Here is an 18,305-nt window from a genome sequence, read left to right on the forward strand (position 1 = left end):
TGATTATCTATTATGGAGCTCTATTAGTAGGGACTAGTCTTGCCTCGAAGACTAGGCTAGTATGCAGAGCCTTTATTTCCCTGGATAGCTTGAATTCCTTACAGTGGAAAACTATAATGTGAACAAGCCTGGACTTGCTCAGCATGATGAAGGACTATTAGAATGTATAAAGCTAAATACAATTACCCATAAAGTGTATTCATTTTTCTTTACAATAAATAAAAAAATATATAGAAGTACTGGGTCATTTCTGTGGTTGAGGAATGATCTCTGTGATAGCAAAAATAATAGGCTACTATAACCTAGCTTCAGCTTAGTTCTTAACAACCAATTACATATTCTGTTCTCTTGAGATGCATTGTCATCGCATTAGTTTTTGTATGGTGGTATTTTCTCAGTTGACTAATAATGATGGTGAATTCCAAACTGAGTTTATAATTCCATATGCATTTGAGCGATGTCGTTTCAAAAGACAGTGTAGGGATTGTAATTTTAAGTTTATATCTGTATTACAAAATACAAACAGCTTTTGCTTGTTTTGAGTGCTTGAATTTTTCTGTTTTTATTTCTCACTCCCTTCAGGGGTGTTTTTTATTATTGTTTGATAAAATTGATTAATGAGATGTTTAAATTTCAGTCTCTAAATGCAGCTAAATCAAAATGGGGAATGTGTCTGTTCAGTGATTCTGCAAGCTACAAGGTGGAGCTGTTTTGTGATTTGAAATCTATTTGCTGTGATTTTGAAGGAATTCCTGTGCAGAACCCCTGCCTCTTTTTGGCCTTCGTGCTAAAGGCTGATTTTAACTCTCATTTTAAGGAAGTGGAGGATGTAGTCATTCATGCTATATTCAAAGTTTCACTGGAGTCAAAGTAGGCCCACTTTACAGCCTGTTAGGAAATGGGTTCCAGAAATGATCCTGCTAATCGAATGGCTTGTTGGCTCTCTTTTACTGACCCAGCAGCTTGATTCCATGGTGGAACCATTCACAAAATCTTTAGAGATGTCATGGCCTCTAGAATGAATTTCCTCTTCAGAACAACTTTGGAAAATATTTTCATTTTTTTCTACCATTGTCAGGTCACTGATCACATCTCACAGACATAAGAGCATAAGAAGCAGGTTGGAAGAAGGCCAAGGTTTTGTTCAAGCCTGCTTCAACATTCTTTAAGATCAAGGCTGATCTAAATCTTAGCCTCAACACCACTTTTCTTTGTTTTCCCCCATTGTCTTTGGCTCCTTTTGGATTTTAAATGTTTATCACTCTCTGCCTTGAATATATCCAATGAGTCCACCCCCACTGGTGCAGAGTATTTCAGAGTCACAATCCTTTGTGAGAAGTTTCTCTTCATTACTTAAATTGGCAACCTCTTACTCTGAAACACTTATAGATGTGCAAACTAGGGGAAACATCCTTTCAGCTTCCATACTGTCAGTGCTCCTTAGAATCTAATATGATTCAGTAAGATTATTGCATTGGAGCTTAAAAAATTAAACTCATTGAACTTGGGTCCAACCTGCACAGCTTGTCTTCATATGTCAGCCCTTTGATCCCAGGAATCAACTGAGTGACCCTTCTCTGCACTGCCTCCAAGTATATCCTTAAAACGGAGACCAAAACTCTATGTAGTATCAGGTGCAGTCTTAACTTGTGGCAAAACTTCTCTAATTTGAGACAGCATATCCTTTGTAATAAAGGCTGACATTCCATTAGCCACCTTAATTACTTGCATATCAATTCTTTTTGTATGATGCCCCCAGCTTCTTTGCACTGCAATATTTTGTCATCTCACTCCATTTATATAATCATTTGCACTTTCATCCTTCTGAAGTGGATAACATCACAATTTTCCACATTAAACTCCATCTATCAACTTGTCTGCTCAATTAATGTTTCTATATCCCTCACAACTTGAAATCCCACTTATCTTTCTATCATTGGCAAATTTGGCTGAAGTATACTCAGTCCCTTCATCGAGGCCATTAATATAGATTGTAAATAGATGAGACCCCAGCACTGATCCCTGCGGTGCACCACTTGTAACTGATTTGATTGTTTTCTGTTAATGACAAGGTATTGCCCCCCCCCCCCCCCCCCCAAACCCATGTGCATTTATGTTGTGCAGTAATTTTTTATTTGGCATCTTTAGAAGTACCTTCCAGAAATCCAAACACTGCTCCTGCTTTTACCCCACCCTGTTTGTTGCATCATCAAAGGCCTCTCCAGAATCTAGGGAATTTTGTTAGATTATGTCCACTATTTCTGCATCCAGTTTCTTTAAGACCCGAGGATGCAGGCCATTTGGTCCAGAGAACTTGTCAGCATTTAGCCCTGTTAATTTGCCTGGTATTTTTTCTTTAGTGGAAGTGATATTTAGTTTCTCTTTTATTTGTATTTCTTCATGACTTAAAAGGAGACTATTCAGCCCATTGGGTCTGTGCTGGATCTTGGTATTCTCAGCGGTCTCATTCCCACACTTCCCTGTATCACATTAATTTTCCTCTGATTCTCCTGCCACCTACCTCTATTTGGGGCAATTTAAACAAGCCAATTAATGTTGCAGTTGTACAAGACATTGGTGAGGCCATATTTGGAATATTGTGTTCAGTTTCAGTCACCCTACTATAGGAAAGGTCAGAATCAGGTTTATTATCACTGACACATGTCGTGAAATTTGTTGTTTTACGGCAGCAGTACAGTCGAGACATAAAATTACTGTAAGTTACAAAAAAGATAAATGGTGCAAAAGAGGAATAAGATACCATTAAGCTGGGGAGAGTGCAGAGTAGAATTATAAGGATGTTGCCAGGACTCAGGGCTGAGTTATGGAGAGAGGTTGAGCAGGTCGGGACTTTTTTCATTGTAGTGCAGGAGGAGGAGGGGTGATCTTATAGAGGTGTATAAGATCATGAGGGGCATAGATAGGGTCAATGCGCACAGTCTTTTTCCCAGGGTTGGAGAAATAAGAACTAGAGGATGTAGGTTTAAGGTGAGAGAGGAGAGATTTAATAGGAACCTGGGGGGCATCTTTTTCACCCAGACAGTGTCCAGTATATGGAATGAGCTGCCAGAGGAAGTGTTTGAGGCAGGTACATTAACAATATTTAAAAGGCACTTGGACGGGTACATGGATAGGAAAGGTTTAGAGGGATATGGACCAAACGCGGGCAAATGGGACTAGCTTAGATGGGAATCTTGGTCGGCATGGACCAGTTGGGCTGAAGTTATGATGTTTCTGTGCTGTATGATTCTAATCTTCCAGCATATCTTTGGGATAGAGGAACAAACTTGAATGCGTGGGGGAATCCCCTGCTGTCACAGGAAAAATGATTAAACTCCACATGGGCTGCTCCTAAAGTCAAGATCAAATCTGGGTTTCTGGGAGCTGTGAAGCAGCAGTGCTAATCGTCTCCCTCTGTGTAGCCTCTTGATTATATATTACTACTGAAAAGTGTTTAGTTGCTTAAGAGATCCTTTACTGAGAGATCATTAATTAATCCTATCATATTACATAATACCAGATCTAAAATAATCTGCTCCTTGGTTGATTCCCTGACCCATTGCTCTGAAAAAGTCCTAAATATACTCTGGTCCTTCAGGGTTGCCTTGCCAGTTTGGTTTGTCCAATCTGTTTGATGGTTAAAATTGCCCATGATTTATTACCGTACTTTTCTTTCAAGTACCCAGTATTTTCTTGATTTGTACCCTATCCCAAAGTATTGGGTGTGGGTTGCTCTATACGACCACCACCAGGGACTCCTTTCCTCTACTATTTCTTAACTCTATCCAACTGATTCTACATCTGGTTCTATTTTGTTGTCATACTTCAGTACTGCAGTCATCTCATCCTTTGCTAAGGAGCCACCCTACCTCTTTGTCATTCCTGTCAAGTATTCCTGTCTATTCAGTTCCTAACTTGCAATCACGTATCTTTATTGGCTGACAGATCATGCCCATTTATTTTTATTGTGCCCACATCTTGTTACAAATGCTACTTGCATTCACATAAGGAGTCTTTAAATTTATCTTTGCGTTTTTTATAATTTTCAATAGGGTCAGTCAGTTGAACATAGGAATATTTTGAAAGCAAAATATAAATTGTGCATTGTTGCGTTCTTGTTGGCATGGAGTATTATTAATGACATTAAGTGAAAGATAACTTTCCTAAGTTGATCTTCAGGGTGCTTTTCCCCCCACTTTCTATCAGTCAAAACCAAAGCAATTCAAATCCTACCCACCTTCCCTGAGGCAACGCTTGAGCAAAGCTACAGTCAGATCATTGTTTCCAAACAATTTAATATGTAACGACTTTTGTAATATTCAGTATAAACCAGCTGAGAGGCATACTGCTCAATTTGCGATACTCTGCAAAGCACAGTGGTATTCAAATTTGTGATAATGCACGGAGATAATATGGAAGATTTTGTTGCCATCGGATCTGGATAAATTTGAATCAGGGTAGGTAAATTTTATATAAGAGGGTAGTGAGAATATCGAATAATCTATATGGTAAATAAGTGGCAAGGATGTGGCAGAAATAGTAGCAAATGTTACGAAATTCATATGGGAACTGGGTAGATATTTAGGGAAAGCTACTGAACGTTTTGAGAGAAATTAACGTCTTACATTTTTCGTGTTTTACGGCCAGCACATGAGATAAGAGTGGTCTCTTGTACAGTTCCTCCTTCCTATAGAATATTGCTTGTAGATGAAGATTGAGTTTGTAAGTGTACAGGCTGTATAAAGGAGTCTCACTTATTGGGAGAGCCAATGTAATCTTAAATGAGAGCTCTCAACTTTTTATCCATTAATCTTTTGGAGTGCTGCCCCACTGGGAGTGCAGTTTCGTAAAATAGAAACTTCTGAAGTTCCAACATATCGAAGATGGGTGTTTTTATTAGCTCACAATATAAGTAACATCAGTCCAACAAATTAAAAAATATTATAGATGACAGACTTCTGAAGACATACTGTACTTGTAACCCTGAATATTCAGCTGCTGGTATCAGAAGACTTATATTTTGCTTTTGTACATTTCTGGGTCATATAATAAAACTGGTGGATTAGATTAAAGTTTTAAAACTGAAGTTCATAAACTAAAAGTAATGAAGTTTTTTGATGACATGAAAATTCTGACATCTGTAGCTTGGATATTTAGGGTGGTAAGCATAATGACTTTCTACAGGTGACCCCCACATTACAGCATAAGGTTGAACAAAAATTTGCATTATGGCAAAGAAACGTATTTAGTGGTGGATTTTTTGAGGTGATTGTTGTCCTGTGGAAATTAAAATATTCCCAAAGAATGAATCAGTGAACAGGATCTCCAATGATATGTTTCCTCGGAGGACACTGTTAGAAGTTCATCAGATCAGATTTTACCCACCTGTGCTAAAGGAAACAATCAATATGAAACCATTTATGTCTTGCAGATAAATCATCAGTAGCTGGGTCAGAGGACGCCGAACCACCCACACCAGTGATTAAGCCAGTCGCCAAGCACAAAGTCCCACAGGAGCCTATTGTTCGAAAAGGGAGGAGGTCACGGAGGTGTGGGCAGTGTCCGGGCTGCCAAGTTCCCGATGACTGTGGCCAGTGTACAAATTGCTTGGATAAGCCCAAGTTTGGTGGTCGAAATGTGAAAAAGCAATGCTGCAAGTGAGTAAAGTTTCATATGCAGCAATTTGAAAGTGAGAGTGGGTTAAATATATTTCTCTTAAATGGTAAGACTTATCTATACACTGATTTATCTGAGAAATACTTCACGTGGTTCACAAATGACTTTTAAAATGTGGAGCCATCCTGCATAGGCAGATATAATTGCCATGTTGCATGCAATGTGTGTTTTCAAACAGTAAAGGAGATAAATGATCAGTTAAGTGGTATAGGTTGAGAGATGAATTTGAGATGGAAAACTGAAGATTCTTGAAATAGAGCTATGGAATGTTTAGTGCCCAGTTTAATAAGAATGATGACACTCAGTGTAATAGTTAATCCCTAATTTACATACTGGAGGTATTGGATGAGGAATTTAAACATCTGTTGGCAGCAAATTCTTTGTGTAGAATGCAGGAAAGTTCCAGATTTTATCCCTGTTTATTCGGCTTCACCAGTCTTGTTCAGGAAGAGTGATGGGCAGCTAAATTTTGTGTTGCGACACTGGTTAGGTTGGGAGTAAAGTCATTACAAATTCTTCTCTTGATCCCAATTTACTGAGGTTAGATGAAAATTGTATCTAGATGTTTTGATTTGGCTTGGTGTTGGATTTTATTGTGGTTTGTTCTGGCTGAATGGCATGCCAGCTTTATCCTGGCCATTCATATGGCTACTTGAAAAGCTTAAAAGCTGCTGGTGTCCACGATTCCATCCCCAATAAGAGCCAGTGAAGTTAGGAAAGAAGAGGAATGATAGCATGAAAGGTATTAAAGATTGAGTTTTTTTGGGGTAGTCTTATTGAGCCAACCAGAGAGCAGGTCCTGCTAGATATGACATTGTACAAAGTGGCAGGATTAATTAATGATCTCATTAATGAAAGTGCCCCTTGGTAACAGTGATCTTAACAGTAAGGACAAAAAGCACTTTATTATCCAGATGGTGATTGCTGAGCATTGAAATATTTTCCCTCAGATGATCTTGAGCCTTTGGAGCTCTTTCCTCCAAAGGTTGGAGAAGTCGAGTCTTTGACAGCTTTTAAGGTGAGGTAGATATATTTTTGATAAATGAGGGAGTGAATGGTTTCTGGGCTAGGCTGAATTTTGGGGGTTAAAATAGTAACCAGGCCAGCCTTAATCTTACTGAATGGCAGAACAAGCTTGAGCAATCAAGTGGCCCAATCCTACTCCTAATTCTTATATTTGCATGGATGTATGCATGCAAGATGCAGCAGTGCCATGTCAGAGATTTGTTTGTTTCTCCAGGGAAATTTTTTTTTATCTTGAGTCATAGAGAATAATCAAACCGGAATAGTAGAAGAATCTGCCCTTAACTACAGGCTCTTTTGAGCTTTCAGGCTCCCCAAATATACTTTGTGGGATCAGTGTGTACTTAGGTATAACGTCTGATTTAGAAAGTCATTTCATATTATTTGTAGTGTTACTGACTTATTTGGCAAATTCTGTGAAGATGCTCCCATTGAGACAGGCTGTCAAATTTGAGACCAAGCTGTTTAAGGTGTAGTGTCTGCAAATTTAAGTGGATGCCACAGTTAATTAATTTGCTTCCTTTTATGCAATATCTATAATATCTCAAATCCTTTTTTTAAATGCAGAATGCGGAAATGTCAAAATCTTCAATGGATGCCTTCTAAAGTACCTCCTCCAAAACCAGTTAAAGGTGAGTATTGTCCGTAGTACGGAGCTATCCAGAGCCGGTAGGTTAAGCTGTGGAATTTGGGAAAAGCTGAAGAAAAATTGAATGTATGAACCCATCATAAGGAATGGCTGTTTGAGTGTGGTATCTGAGGCACATTAAACTATATTGCATCTTTGGCCTCTGCCTTTAGGAGAGTAAAGAGGAATTTGGGTGAGAGTGACTAAAGTTGTCTCAGTTCATAATTTGGCTTATGAATTTTAACTTTGATTCTTAGTGAAGAAAAAGGAAAAGAAAACAAAAATACAAGAGAGAAAGGAGGTTCCATCAGAAAAACAGCAGATCGACACCAGCCATAAAAACTCTCCACAGAGTGTTTCACAAGAGCACTTACAAAAAGTAAACCAGATTCCTCATCAACACGGTGACCAGCAGACTGAGGAAGGCAGCTGCTCTCCATCTTCTGAAGCTCAGCCACAGGCTATAATGGTTTCACCTCTGCGGAAAACCAGCAAACAACTTCCTCAGCCACTTGAACCCAGTATGCCTCTGCAGCCAGGTCACGTGCAATTAAAGAAAGAATCAATCAAGCCTGTGCTGAATGACCCAAAGAAAAAACAGCCACTGCAAACCGAATCAGGTAATCTGAACATGGCAAGGTCAGGTTTGCACATTTTTTTGCTGGGAGCTCTTGCTCAATTGTATTAGTACTAATTTCATATGAAGCTCCTCCATCTTTTCTATAAAAAAAAAGGCACCAACTCAGTTGAAATAAGCACATTTATTAATATTGTACAGCTTAAAGTTCAAGGTACAGATTTTCATCCTATGCTGGCACTTCCCTCCACTTCACCCATACCCTTATGTAGCATAGAAGGCTTGTAGCTTGTGTTCCTACCTATAAGCCCTGTTCTAAATTAGATATAGGTTTGATTACTTGCAAGTGGGGGGGTGGGGCGGTCGGGATGGTGGTGGGTTATTGCAGTGAGTGTGGACAGAGTGACATTGCTTTCAGATCTATCACCCCTACAAGCAGCATAGTGATTTGCTAGCCTGTGTCCTGTAGCCAAGCACTGCCATGTCATTAAACACACCAGGGAACTCATTGACACTACTTATGTCTTTTGCCAAGGTAAATATCCTCTATTACAGGATGGGATTGGAGAAAGCTATCCTTGCAGGCAGGTACTGGAAGATAAGATTTATTTAATTTGTATATCTCTCCTACTTCCTTTGAAGTGTAGTCATCTTCACATTGCTGCCGTAATCATTCATCTGAGAGCAAAATATCTTGCATACACTCATTCTGTCTGCTGGCATTCATTGGTGCATTTGATGTGGGGAAAATGTGCCGTATAATCCAACACAAGGTGGCCTGCCTGTGGTTGACCTGAAATATATGATACATTTTACAGTTTATTTGTTTAATTTCATTCCCTTCTTGCCAGGGGTTCTTGAGCAACATACTATTTCCTGACAAAAAGAGCGGGCAGACTGTTCACCTAAATATTCTAATTTTGGGGTGGATCTTAGGTGACTGTGTGGCATATTTCCTTGCCACCACATGGCAGCTCAGCCTCACAAAGCTGGGCCCCTGCCATGAAGGAAAATAAACATATATGTACACATATCGCCTATCAGGGGCATGTGTGTTGCCCATTCCTAACTGGCCTTGAGCAGGTTGCTGGTGGGCTATCTTATTGAATTATTGCAGTCCACCTGGTGAAGGTGCAGCCACAAGGCTGTTGGGAAAGATATTCCAAGTCGGAAAGGTGTGTGACTTGAAAAGGGAATGTCCCTGTGCTGTGCCTAGATTGAGTCACTAAAGCTGGAGTCTTGTTTGATTTCTGTTCCCTCTCCTGGAGTGCTGAGACCATTCGTAGAGTCCCAAATGCTGCACTGGGTGACATTTTAATTAAACACATACTGGGACTGGAACCTGTGATCTTATGGTCCATGTGGCTCAGTTATATTCTGCCTTTATAATTTTGGTAATTAGGGAGCTCCGTGGTGCCTATATTCATTAAATGTTCGACAAAGTTCCTGACATTTTCAGTCAAGGGCAGCTGTACCTTCTGCCAGATAACAGGATTTTACTGCATTTATCATATTTAGAGGGGAAAATGCCTCCTAAAGTGTGAACCTGTTGTCAGTGAAAGGTTCATCTTGGCTTGTCACTTAATAAAATCTTTGTTTCCCCAGCACTAGAGCTGATCAAGCAGAAGAAACCCCCTGCTCGTTTCAATATTCAGTTAAAAACTAAAAAGCCGAAAGAAAAGGTGAGATTTAAACTTTCATCCTAGGTTTTTAATTCTTCCTTAAAGATCAACACCAACACATTCTTGTGTACACGTGTTCTCCTACCTTATTCTGGTGACATTAAAATTATGCCACTGTATCAAATCTTCTGATGATTGCATTTGCTTAAGATATCTTCTGTAGGTCCCAGATATCAGTTGGTCTTATTACTGTGCTATTCTGTGAATAGCAGTACAGTGTCCTAAAACTTTGTTTCCTGTTGAGGCCAAAAAATTCTTTCTGTGTCACCCTCGTTAGATTTCATAATTTAGAATTCCCAGTGCAATGTAACGTTTACCGGGAATTCAAGTATGTGATGGTCAATGTGCCAGATATTTTTACTGCAGTTTTTCATCTGGTAAAGTTATTACAGGTAATTGTGTAGGCCACAAGTCAGGTGTGCACTTGCATCTGTAGACCACACTTGTGTTGTGCTGAGTTCTGTTCAGGAGTGTCCAATTGTAAAGCTTATATAGCTGTGCTTCTCTTACCTCGTAGTCATTTCTTCCCTACCCATTTCCTTTTTCATCATGCCATGCACAAGTGCAGTATGTGGTTTAAGAGGAATATTGGATTTCAGCATTGTCCTAGATGTACGAGAGAAGCCTGTTGTTGATTTTCCTTGGGACTTCATTTGCTACTTGAAGGAAAGCATCATGTCTCTTCCTGATGTCTTCCTTAGTCTTTCCCACCTGTGGAGAATCATTTGATGCGGTTGGGGAAACTTGTAGTGTTGTTGATTTTGGTTCACGTAGAAACGTTATAGTTTGAAAGGGAGATTACCTTGTTTTAAAATGAATTCCCTTATTTCCTCCCCACCTCCTACTTTGTGCAGGTACAATTCCACTAAGGCTGGCAGTTTCCTGGTGCATTGCCAAATGTGCATTTTAATGTATGCGAATCCAGACAGTGAGTGCCATAAACTCCTTGACTGTATGGAGCATTACAGACATTTTACTTGATAATTTTCTTTTTACGTTTGTGACAGGATACTGAGACCATTTGTAGCATCCCAACTGTTGCCCTGGCTGAGAGCAGTTGACAGCACATTCTGGGCCTCTGTGCCTTTGTCCAGTACTAAGTAGTGCCTTTATCTGTGCGGACAGTTGTGGGTACCTTTGAAATGTAATCCATTATTGGCTACCTTTTTTGAGTTAATTTTTCAACTTAACCAGAAACCAAGCCTTGCCTGTTGGTAAAGTATAGGAAGCAATTGAAGCCAACTCCCCATTATGGGAGATCATGGAGACCAAATCTGTAATTTCTCAGTCTACACTCCAGATCTCCTTGCTCACCTCAGGGAGTGCTATTTCTTAAAAAAAAATCACCTCAGATTTAATTACTTTAAGTAACACATTTAACTTTATCAGAAATATTTTATTTCATTGCTAGAGAATTGGCAATTTCTTTTCGGGTCTTGTTGAAGTAGACAAACTGAAACCCCGAAAGCTTATGTAATGTAAGAAAACTACTTTGAGCATTGAAAATTAAGATCTTTTTTCAAATCAGGTTTCATTGTTTGTAGGACAGTGCTGTTAATGCATATAATTCCTCTTTTGGTCTTAATTGGGCTTTTTGAAATTGCATTTTGTTTTGCAGAGTCAGTCAAGTCTTTTTTATATAGTATTCATCTGGTTTAGGCAGACGATCACTGACATCTTCATGGTTACTGCTGACTTAGATCCTGAAGTTGAGTTCATGCTAAAGAACAGCATGTTATAAATACTCATGCAATTTTCCAGCCTGTAAACATGATACTAACATGTTTTTCCCACAGTGCTTTGAAATAGCTGGAAGAACTATTCCAATTATGCTACTTTATCTGACCCACGTATCACTGATACAGAAAGAAAACAGCAGGGCAGTGGAATTAATTTATGTATTTTTAAGAGCAGTGCTTCTCCCTTTTATTGAGCATCTTTCTGTCAGGACAGGTTTCTTTCAGCTATTTGCCAGAGCTGCCCCATCATTCTGCGAGCAGTCTACAAGTGTGGCTCAGGTTGATTTTCTGTTCGACATTCCTTTAATCCCTTAGGATTAATGTCTCCTGCAGCTTGGCTCGGGTGAATCAGGGATACTGTACTTGATAAAGTGGACCTGAACAATGTCCTACCAATTATGAGGCAGTACATTCATACAAAATCTCAGTAGACTGCCAGGCTTCTTGATGGAAGGTATCTGTTGAGCGGGCAGAGGGAGTACTGAAAGAGAGCAGAATCAAAAGCATGAAAATTAAGAGGAGAAAACTGAGGCAGAAGAAAGATGAGAACAAGGGACACTGAAGAGGATCAAGAAAGACTGTCAACAAGAAGTCATGAATTAGAAAGTTTCAACTGAGATATAAATGCACAGGAGAGTGGAGAAGGAAAAAAGGATGTATAAAAAGTGAGGCACAGAAAAAAAAAGTCTAGAAGAGAAATGAAATATTAAACTCCGATTGTACTTTACAAGGAGTAAAGCTTCTGTGAGTACTGGAATAATTTTCCAATCTTTATCAATCCATTTATTAGAGTCTAAGATCTTTTCTTTCCCTCCTGTTCATTAAGTGAAACAACCTGCTCTGAATTAGAATTGGATGCCATGTACAATTCCTTGAAAGAGCTAGTTTTTTGCCAATAACGCTTGCTAACTATTTTTGTTTCCTTCTTTTGTTAGGAAGGACCAGCTCTGATTTAGTTTTATTGCCCACAATCCCATTTCACTATCGGTTTATTGTTTCTCCCAATAGCAAGGGTTAAAGTTAGGGGCATTAATGACAAAAAATGTTCATTCTTTACAGGTTTGGAAAAATGAAGTTTAAATTTATTTTGCAAGATAATGCAAAAGGCTACTGCTGATATACCGTCACTGTAATTGGCTTCATACGTTCAGTATGATATATGATAGACATGAGGCAATGTAAATGCAAATGAGTGTTAGAGGTTAAATCACCTGATTCCAAGTTAAATCATTCCCCTATGTGTAAGGAACTTTCCATTGGCTTGTTCTGTGTCCATTGAATTCAAGTGGATTGAACTACATTAGTTACGGATTTATAAGGACCTAGGTGCTCGTCCCTGAGAAAAATGATAGGTTATTAATGATAATTGGCTTAGTTTATTACTATTAACACACGATTGGTGAGTGCTGGTATACTTATTTTATGAGTACAGTTGACTTGTAAGACTATTGCACTCTTTTCCTATAACTAAGTTATTCACTAATTCTTTGCTTTAGAGCATATTATTCCATCCTGTGATTTATTTGAGCAGTTTTCTGCAGAATGCCACAATAAGCTCTACCATAGAGTGATTGGTTGTGGACTTGTACTGGTGTAGTCGTAATTTGAATTTGGTCACTGGAAGCAGAGACCTGGCACTTTTCTATGGAAGGGAAATATAAAATCAAATAGCAAATAGATTTGCTTTAACAAATTTTGGCATACACTTGCTTTGGAGAGTAAGTACTTAGCTATATTGAATCCAGTTTCGGTTAACTTCCACTGCAGGTCAGGCTGTGACTAGAGAACAAAGGCACATGGAATAAGAGGTTCTCAAACTGTGGCATTCATGCTCTTGGGATGATGCATGGAATCTCTATGATTAGTATGGGATAAACTGTATGGCAGATGTCCAGCATCAGGGAACCTGTATTTTTGGGGGCAGGGGTGAGATAAAATTTGGAGAGAGGGTATAAAAGGTAGTTTGGGGGTGGGGGGGGTAGGATCAGAGAGAGAACTTAGGGTGGGGGGGGGGTGTTGGAGAGAGAGATCTAGGTGATTGGAGACATGAGACTGCTGATGCTGGAATCTGGAGCAAGAACCAAACAGCTGGAGGAACTCAGCAGGTTGAACAGCATCTGTGAAGGCAAGGGGATAGTTGACGTTTTGAGTTGTGACCCTGCATCAGGACTATCCCTTTGGCCTCCACAGATGCTGCTCAACCTGCTGTTTGTCGATTTGGAGAGTTTTTTTTGGGTAATGGTCATTTTTTGGGGTAAGTGTGAGACATGATGACGACCATTTAAGTGGTTGAAAAACAAAACATGATGGTAGTGGTACACAGCTGACAAATTTGGAACAGCATAAAGTTTGGAATCTTGTTCTAGCCCAAATGGACCACAGTCATATGCAATAAGAATATGTCCTTGAAGCAGTTTGTCAGAGCAGTCAGCTCCAAATTGTCAACAAGACAAGTCTGACGTAGCACCTTCCCCTGAGTACTTATTCTCAAATGATTCCAAAATATTCCAGCTGTTATGTAAACCAACAGGTCACATACCACCTGTATAGTTTGGAATTGAATGTTCCCTTTTTGTTTCACTCAGTTAGAAAAATAATTCCCTGCACCGAATTCCAATCCACAAATGTTCCCCTGGATGAAACTGTATTTTGTAATACTGAGTCATGCAGATGATAAGCTTTGTGTTTCAATTCCTAATGCCTGCTGATTGAGCTGACCTCAGCTGGGACAGCAACTGAACCTCTGCAGATGGTCTCAACTCCTCTGGACTAGGATAGGAAAAATTAATTGGTTGGGGGAGGGGGTTGAAATAAACCACATTCAAGTGACATTCTTTTTATTTATTGTACAGAAATTAGTTTGCATAGAGATCTATTGTATTTGAACTTGCTTACAGAAATTGTATGCTTTGAAAATGTTGACCCCAAGTAAAGGCTTTCATGTAGAAATGTTTTGAAGTAGTGTTACCTGCAGAGGCACTGCTTTTAAATTTGTAACAGATACAGTGTATCATAGAACAGTCTCGTTGATTTCATGCTTCTTATTTTTAGGATAAAGTGATTCCTGTCAGTAAGTTTGAACCCAGTACTCTGAATCTGCTCACCACGTTCACAAATGTCAGTTGTGGAAAACAGAAGCCATTGGCAGATGGAGTCCACAGGATCAGAGTGGATTTCAAGGTAGAAACAAGAAATACAAGGTTTCACATTTGTAATAATTATTGACCACATTGGCTCTGGGAAATGGAGAGTGTGATATTCATTTATATTTTCTTCCCAACAGTAACCACCACCCTCTTCTACAAGCATGCATGCACACTTACAAGCTTTTCAATATATATCTTTGTAACTGTGAAGCCAAAGACAGTGGTGCAGAGCACTAAAGTCTTGAATAACACCATTGAGCAAGGGAAGACACCTGCATGTTAACATTCTATTGATTTAAAGACATGTAATGAACCAGTACACGATGACTCTTTATTTTATTCTCCCACCAAAGTTACTACTTTGTGATATGTTACTTGGATAACTTCTAGAATTGATTGTGTAGGAAACTTTCATTTGTTCATGCCCTACTGCCTTCCCCCATCAACCTTGGGGCATTGTTTTGATCTACATTGAACTTGTTTCTGACTTTGAAGGGAAGTCTATAGGTGAACACGAGCCTCTAATTCTCACATTAAAACAAGGAACATTGTTGATGTTTTTGGGGATTCTCATGGGCACCACTGTAATCTGAATTAAAGACTGGGATTGAACCTGTTTACTCCAGTTTGTGCCAGAGTTTAGTTGATGAATGAAGGTGCCCCTCCATATGAACTTGAATGCTCTGGGATGGCCGGATTAGTCATTGCCCTATATCAGTGTTCTCTATGTTGATGCATCTATATTCTGGCTTGCTGATTCGTCCATTTTCATTTGTAATTCTATGTGATTGTATTGTACATTGTTCAGAACCTTCTCCTTGTGAACAGCTGTTTGAGTCAAGGTATTCCCAATGGAACTCAGTCCTGTACCAAGCAACTTATTCAGAAATCTGTTGCATGAATTTGGATTCATAAGGAGTTACTGATGTTGATGTAGGGGCTTAGAGTAATACAGCATGGAAACAGGCCCTTTGGCCCAAACCATCCATGCCGACTGTGCTGCCCACCAAGCTAGTCCCGTTTTCCTGCATTTGGCCCATATCCCTCTAAACCCCTCCTATCCATGCACATCCAAATGTCTTTTGAATGTTGTTGTTGTACCTGCCTCAATCAGTTTCTCTGGCAGCTCATTCCATATACGCATCCCCTGTTCTTGAAGAAGTCACCTGTCAGGTCCCTGTAACTCGGGCCCTTGTCTCCTGGCAACATCCTCATAAATCTGTTTTTCACCCTTTCCAGTTTAATGATGTCTTTCCTATAACAGAGCAACCAAAACTGTGCACAGTGCTCCAACTGCGGTCTCACCAACGTCTTGTACAACTGCAACATAATATGCCAGCTCTTGTACTCAGTGCCCTGACTGATGAAGGCCAGCGTGCCAAATGCCTTCTCCACCACCCTGTCTACCTGTGACGCTGCTTTCAGCCAACAATCTACTGATATTCCTGGGTCCCTCAGTTCCACAACACTCCCCAGGACCCAACCATTCACAGTGTAGGTTCTACTCTGGTTTGACTTCTCAAAATGCAACACTTTGCACTGATCCAAATTGAAATCTATTTGCCAATCCTCTGTCCACTTAGCTCACTGATCTGGTCAGTATCCCCCTGTAATTTTTGCTAACCTTCTTCACTGTCTACGATACTGCCATTTCAGTATAATTTCCCACACTTACTAACCATGCCTTGTACATGTATATCCAAATCTTTTATATAAATAACGAACAGCAAAGGTCCCACCACCGACCCTTGTGACACACCATTAGTCACAGGCCTCCAGTCTGAGAAGCAACCTTCGACCATCACTCTCTTGCTTCCTACCATCGAGTCAATTATGAATCAATTAGCTATCTGTCCCTGGTTACCATGCGATCTAACCTTCCAGTACTTGAAGCAATATTTGCAAAGCTTTAATTGAATCTGATCCACAGAGTAATTGAATTTTGCTGTTTATTTTTTGATATAATTGTACTGACTCTTTGTAGGAGGACTGTGATGTGGAAAATGTGTGGGAAATGGGTGGACTTAGCATCCTGACTTCTGTACCCATCACTCCCAGGGTGGTGTGCTTCCTCTGCGCCAGCAGTGGACATGTTGAGGTATGGTTTCCTGCTTATGTTCGTTTAATTGCAGATTACTTTGGATTTGATATCAGATATTACTCAGTGCATTGACAGAAGCAAACCTCTGTTTGAGAGGGCATACCTCAAAATTGAGTTTTAAAGGAATCTCACTACAGCTTATTAGGTATTTTGTTTTAAACAGTAGGTATAAGGCAAATTTGAATGCAAGGGTTCAGAAAAGAGCATTTATATTTACTGGAAGCATTGAAAAATATAGAGAAATGGTTTTGAGAAACCAGCAAAGTTGGTATTGGTTTATTATTGTCACCTGTACCAAGGTACAGTGAAAAACTTGTCTTACAAACCGATCTTACAGGTCAATTCATTACACAGTGCAGTTACAGTTGTTGATTTCTCTTAACCTGATGTATATTTCTCTGCTGCATGACATTTGAAGTGTTAATTGCATAGGAGAATAAAAATCTGACGATTATCGTCTGTAGATTTCACAATGGACTTTACAATGGTTTGCACACCAGAGTATCTATCTATGCTGTGGTACTTGCAATAATGCTAAATAAGACTGCTTAATTCAAGCTGTTGCACAGTGGTAATGTGTTCACCTTTGAGTCAGGATGTGCTCTGCAAATCCTTCTCCATGGATTTGGATGCAGACCCTGAGCAGCCACACCAATATAGCACTTGAGGGAGTGCTATACTGTCAGGAGTTTTTTGTGGATGAGATGTTAAAATTATGTCCTGTTTATACTTGAGTGTTCATGTAAAGCATGCCAGAGCACTATTTTGAGAAAGAACTGCGGTGCAATTCCCCAGTCAATATTTACCTCTTGGTCATTATCTCTAAAATGGATTGTATGTTTGGAACATACAATTGTACATTTGAGGGAACTTACTGTGTTAATTGACCTTAGTTCTTACAGTGAACCATCTTAACGGGCATATTACGAACAATAATGTGCCTTAGATATTGTGAAGGGTGCTGTATCAATGTAGTTTTTTTGTTTCAAGTGTGTTCTTTCCTTATTTATTCTCCATTTCAATTCCTTGCAGTTTATTTACTGTCAGGTATGCTGCGAACCCTTCCACCTTTTCTGCCTGGAGGAAAGTGAGCGTCCCCTGGAAGAGCAGTGGGAGAACTGGTGTTGCCGGCGCTGCAAGTTCTGCCACGTTTGTTGCCGACAAAATAAATCCTCAAAGGTAACAGTATCATATAATGGACTATGTTTGGAAATTTCAGATGAGTCATTGTGGTTAGAGTAGTACAAAATTTATACTTTGACTTAATTGATCATTTAGAATCGCCCATGAAATTAAACTTGAGTGGTATACCCCAAAAAAGATTTTCATTCTCTGCTGAACTGGTACTGATATGATTTGGGATTTTTGTCCTTTTCCTGTTCCCTCCTTCATATATACTATACTAGCTACAAGAATGGAGTAAATGTGTCACGAAGAAGACTTTTAATATTTTTAAAATAAAACACAGTAATCAGAAATTAAACCTTAATCGAATCTCTAATTTATTTGGATATCTTCCTGCCTTCTCAACTGCCCCTGCCCTTCCCCTCACAAGAAAAATCATTAGTTTCTTTCAGCATCATTTATTGTGTTAAATATTTGGAATTGCAAGATATGTATTTTCTCCCGTTTTTATCTATAAAACGCATTGGTGCTATATAGATAGCACATTAATGCAGTATGCTCTGGTGAATCAAGATAATGAGCTACATTTGAACATGTGCTGTGAACAT

At 39.3% G+C, this 18,305-nt stretch overlaps 1 protein-coding gene across 4 annotated transcripts in view; it reads left to right on the plus strand.

Moving 5' to 3' along the window:
* kmt2a (lysine (K)-specific methyltransferase 2A) overlaps window positions 1-18,305 on the plus strand; it is a 126,143-nt gene that overhangs the window by 41,982 nt on the left and 65,856 nt on the right. For 3 of the 4 annotated variants that reach the window (XM_052039673.1, XM_052039675.1, XM_052039677.1), the window contains exons 5-11: window positions 5,432-5,657; window positions 7,267-7,331; window positions 7,585-7,947; window positions 9,510-9,586; window positions 14,377-14,505; window positions 16,456-16,569; window positions 17,605-17,751. In XM_052039673.1, coding sequence (XP_051895633.1) covers window positions 5,432-5,657; window positions 7,267-7,331; window positions 7,585-7,947; window positions 9,510-9,586; window positions 14,377-14,505; window positions 16,456-16,569; window positions 17,605-17,751 — 1,121 coding nt within the window. The remainder of the gene's footprint in view (window positions 1-5,431; window positions 5,658-7,266; window positions 7,332-7,584; window positions 7,948-9,509; window positions 9,587-14,376; window positions 14,506-16,455; window positions 16,570-17,604; window positions 17,752-18,305) is intronic. The other variant, XM_052039676.1, reaches the window with a different exon arrangement.

The sequence above is a fragment of the Pristis pectinata genome, chromosome 27, assembly GCF_009764475.1.
Source record: "Pristis pectinata isolate sPriPec2 chromosome 27, sPriPec2.1.pri, whole genome shotgun sequence".
Taxonomy (NCBI): Eukaryota; Metazoa; Chordata; class Chondrichthyes; order Rhinopristiformes; family Pristidae; genus Pristis; species Pristis pectinata.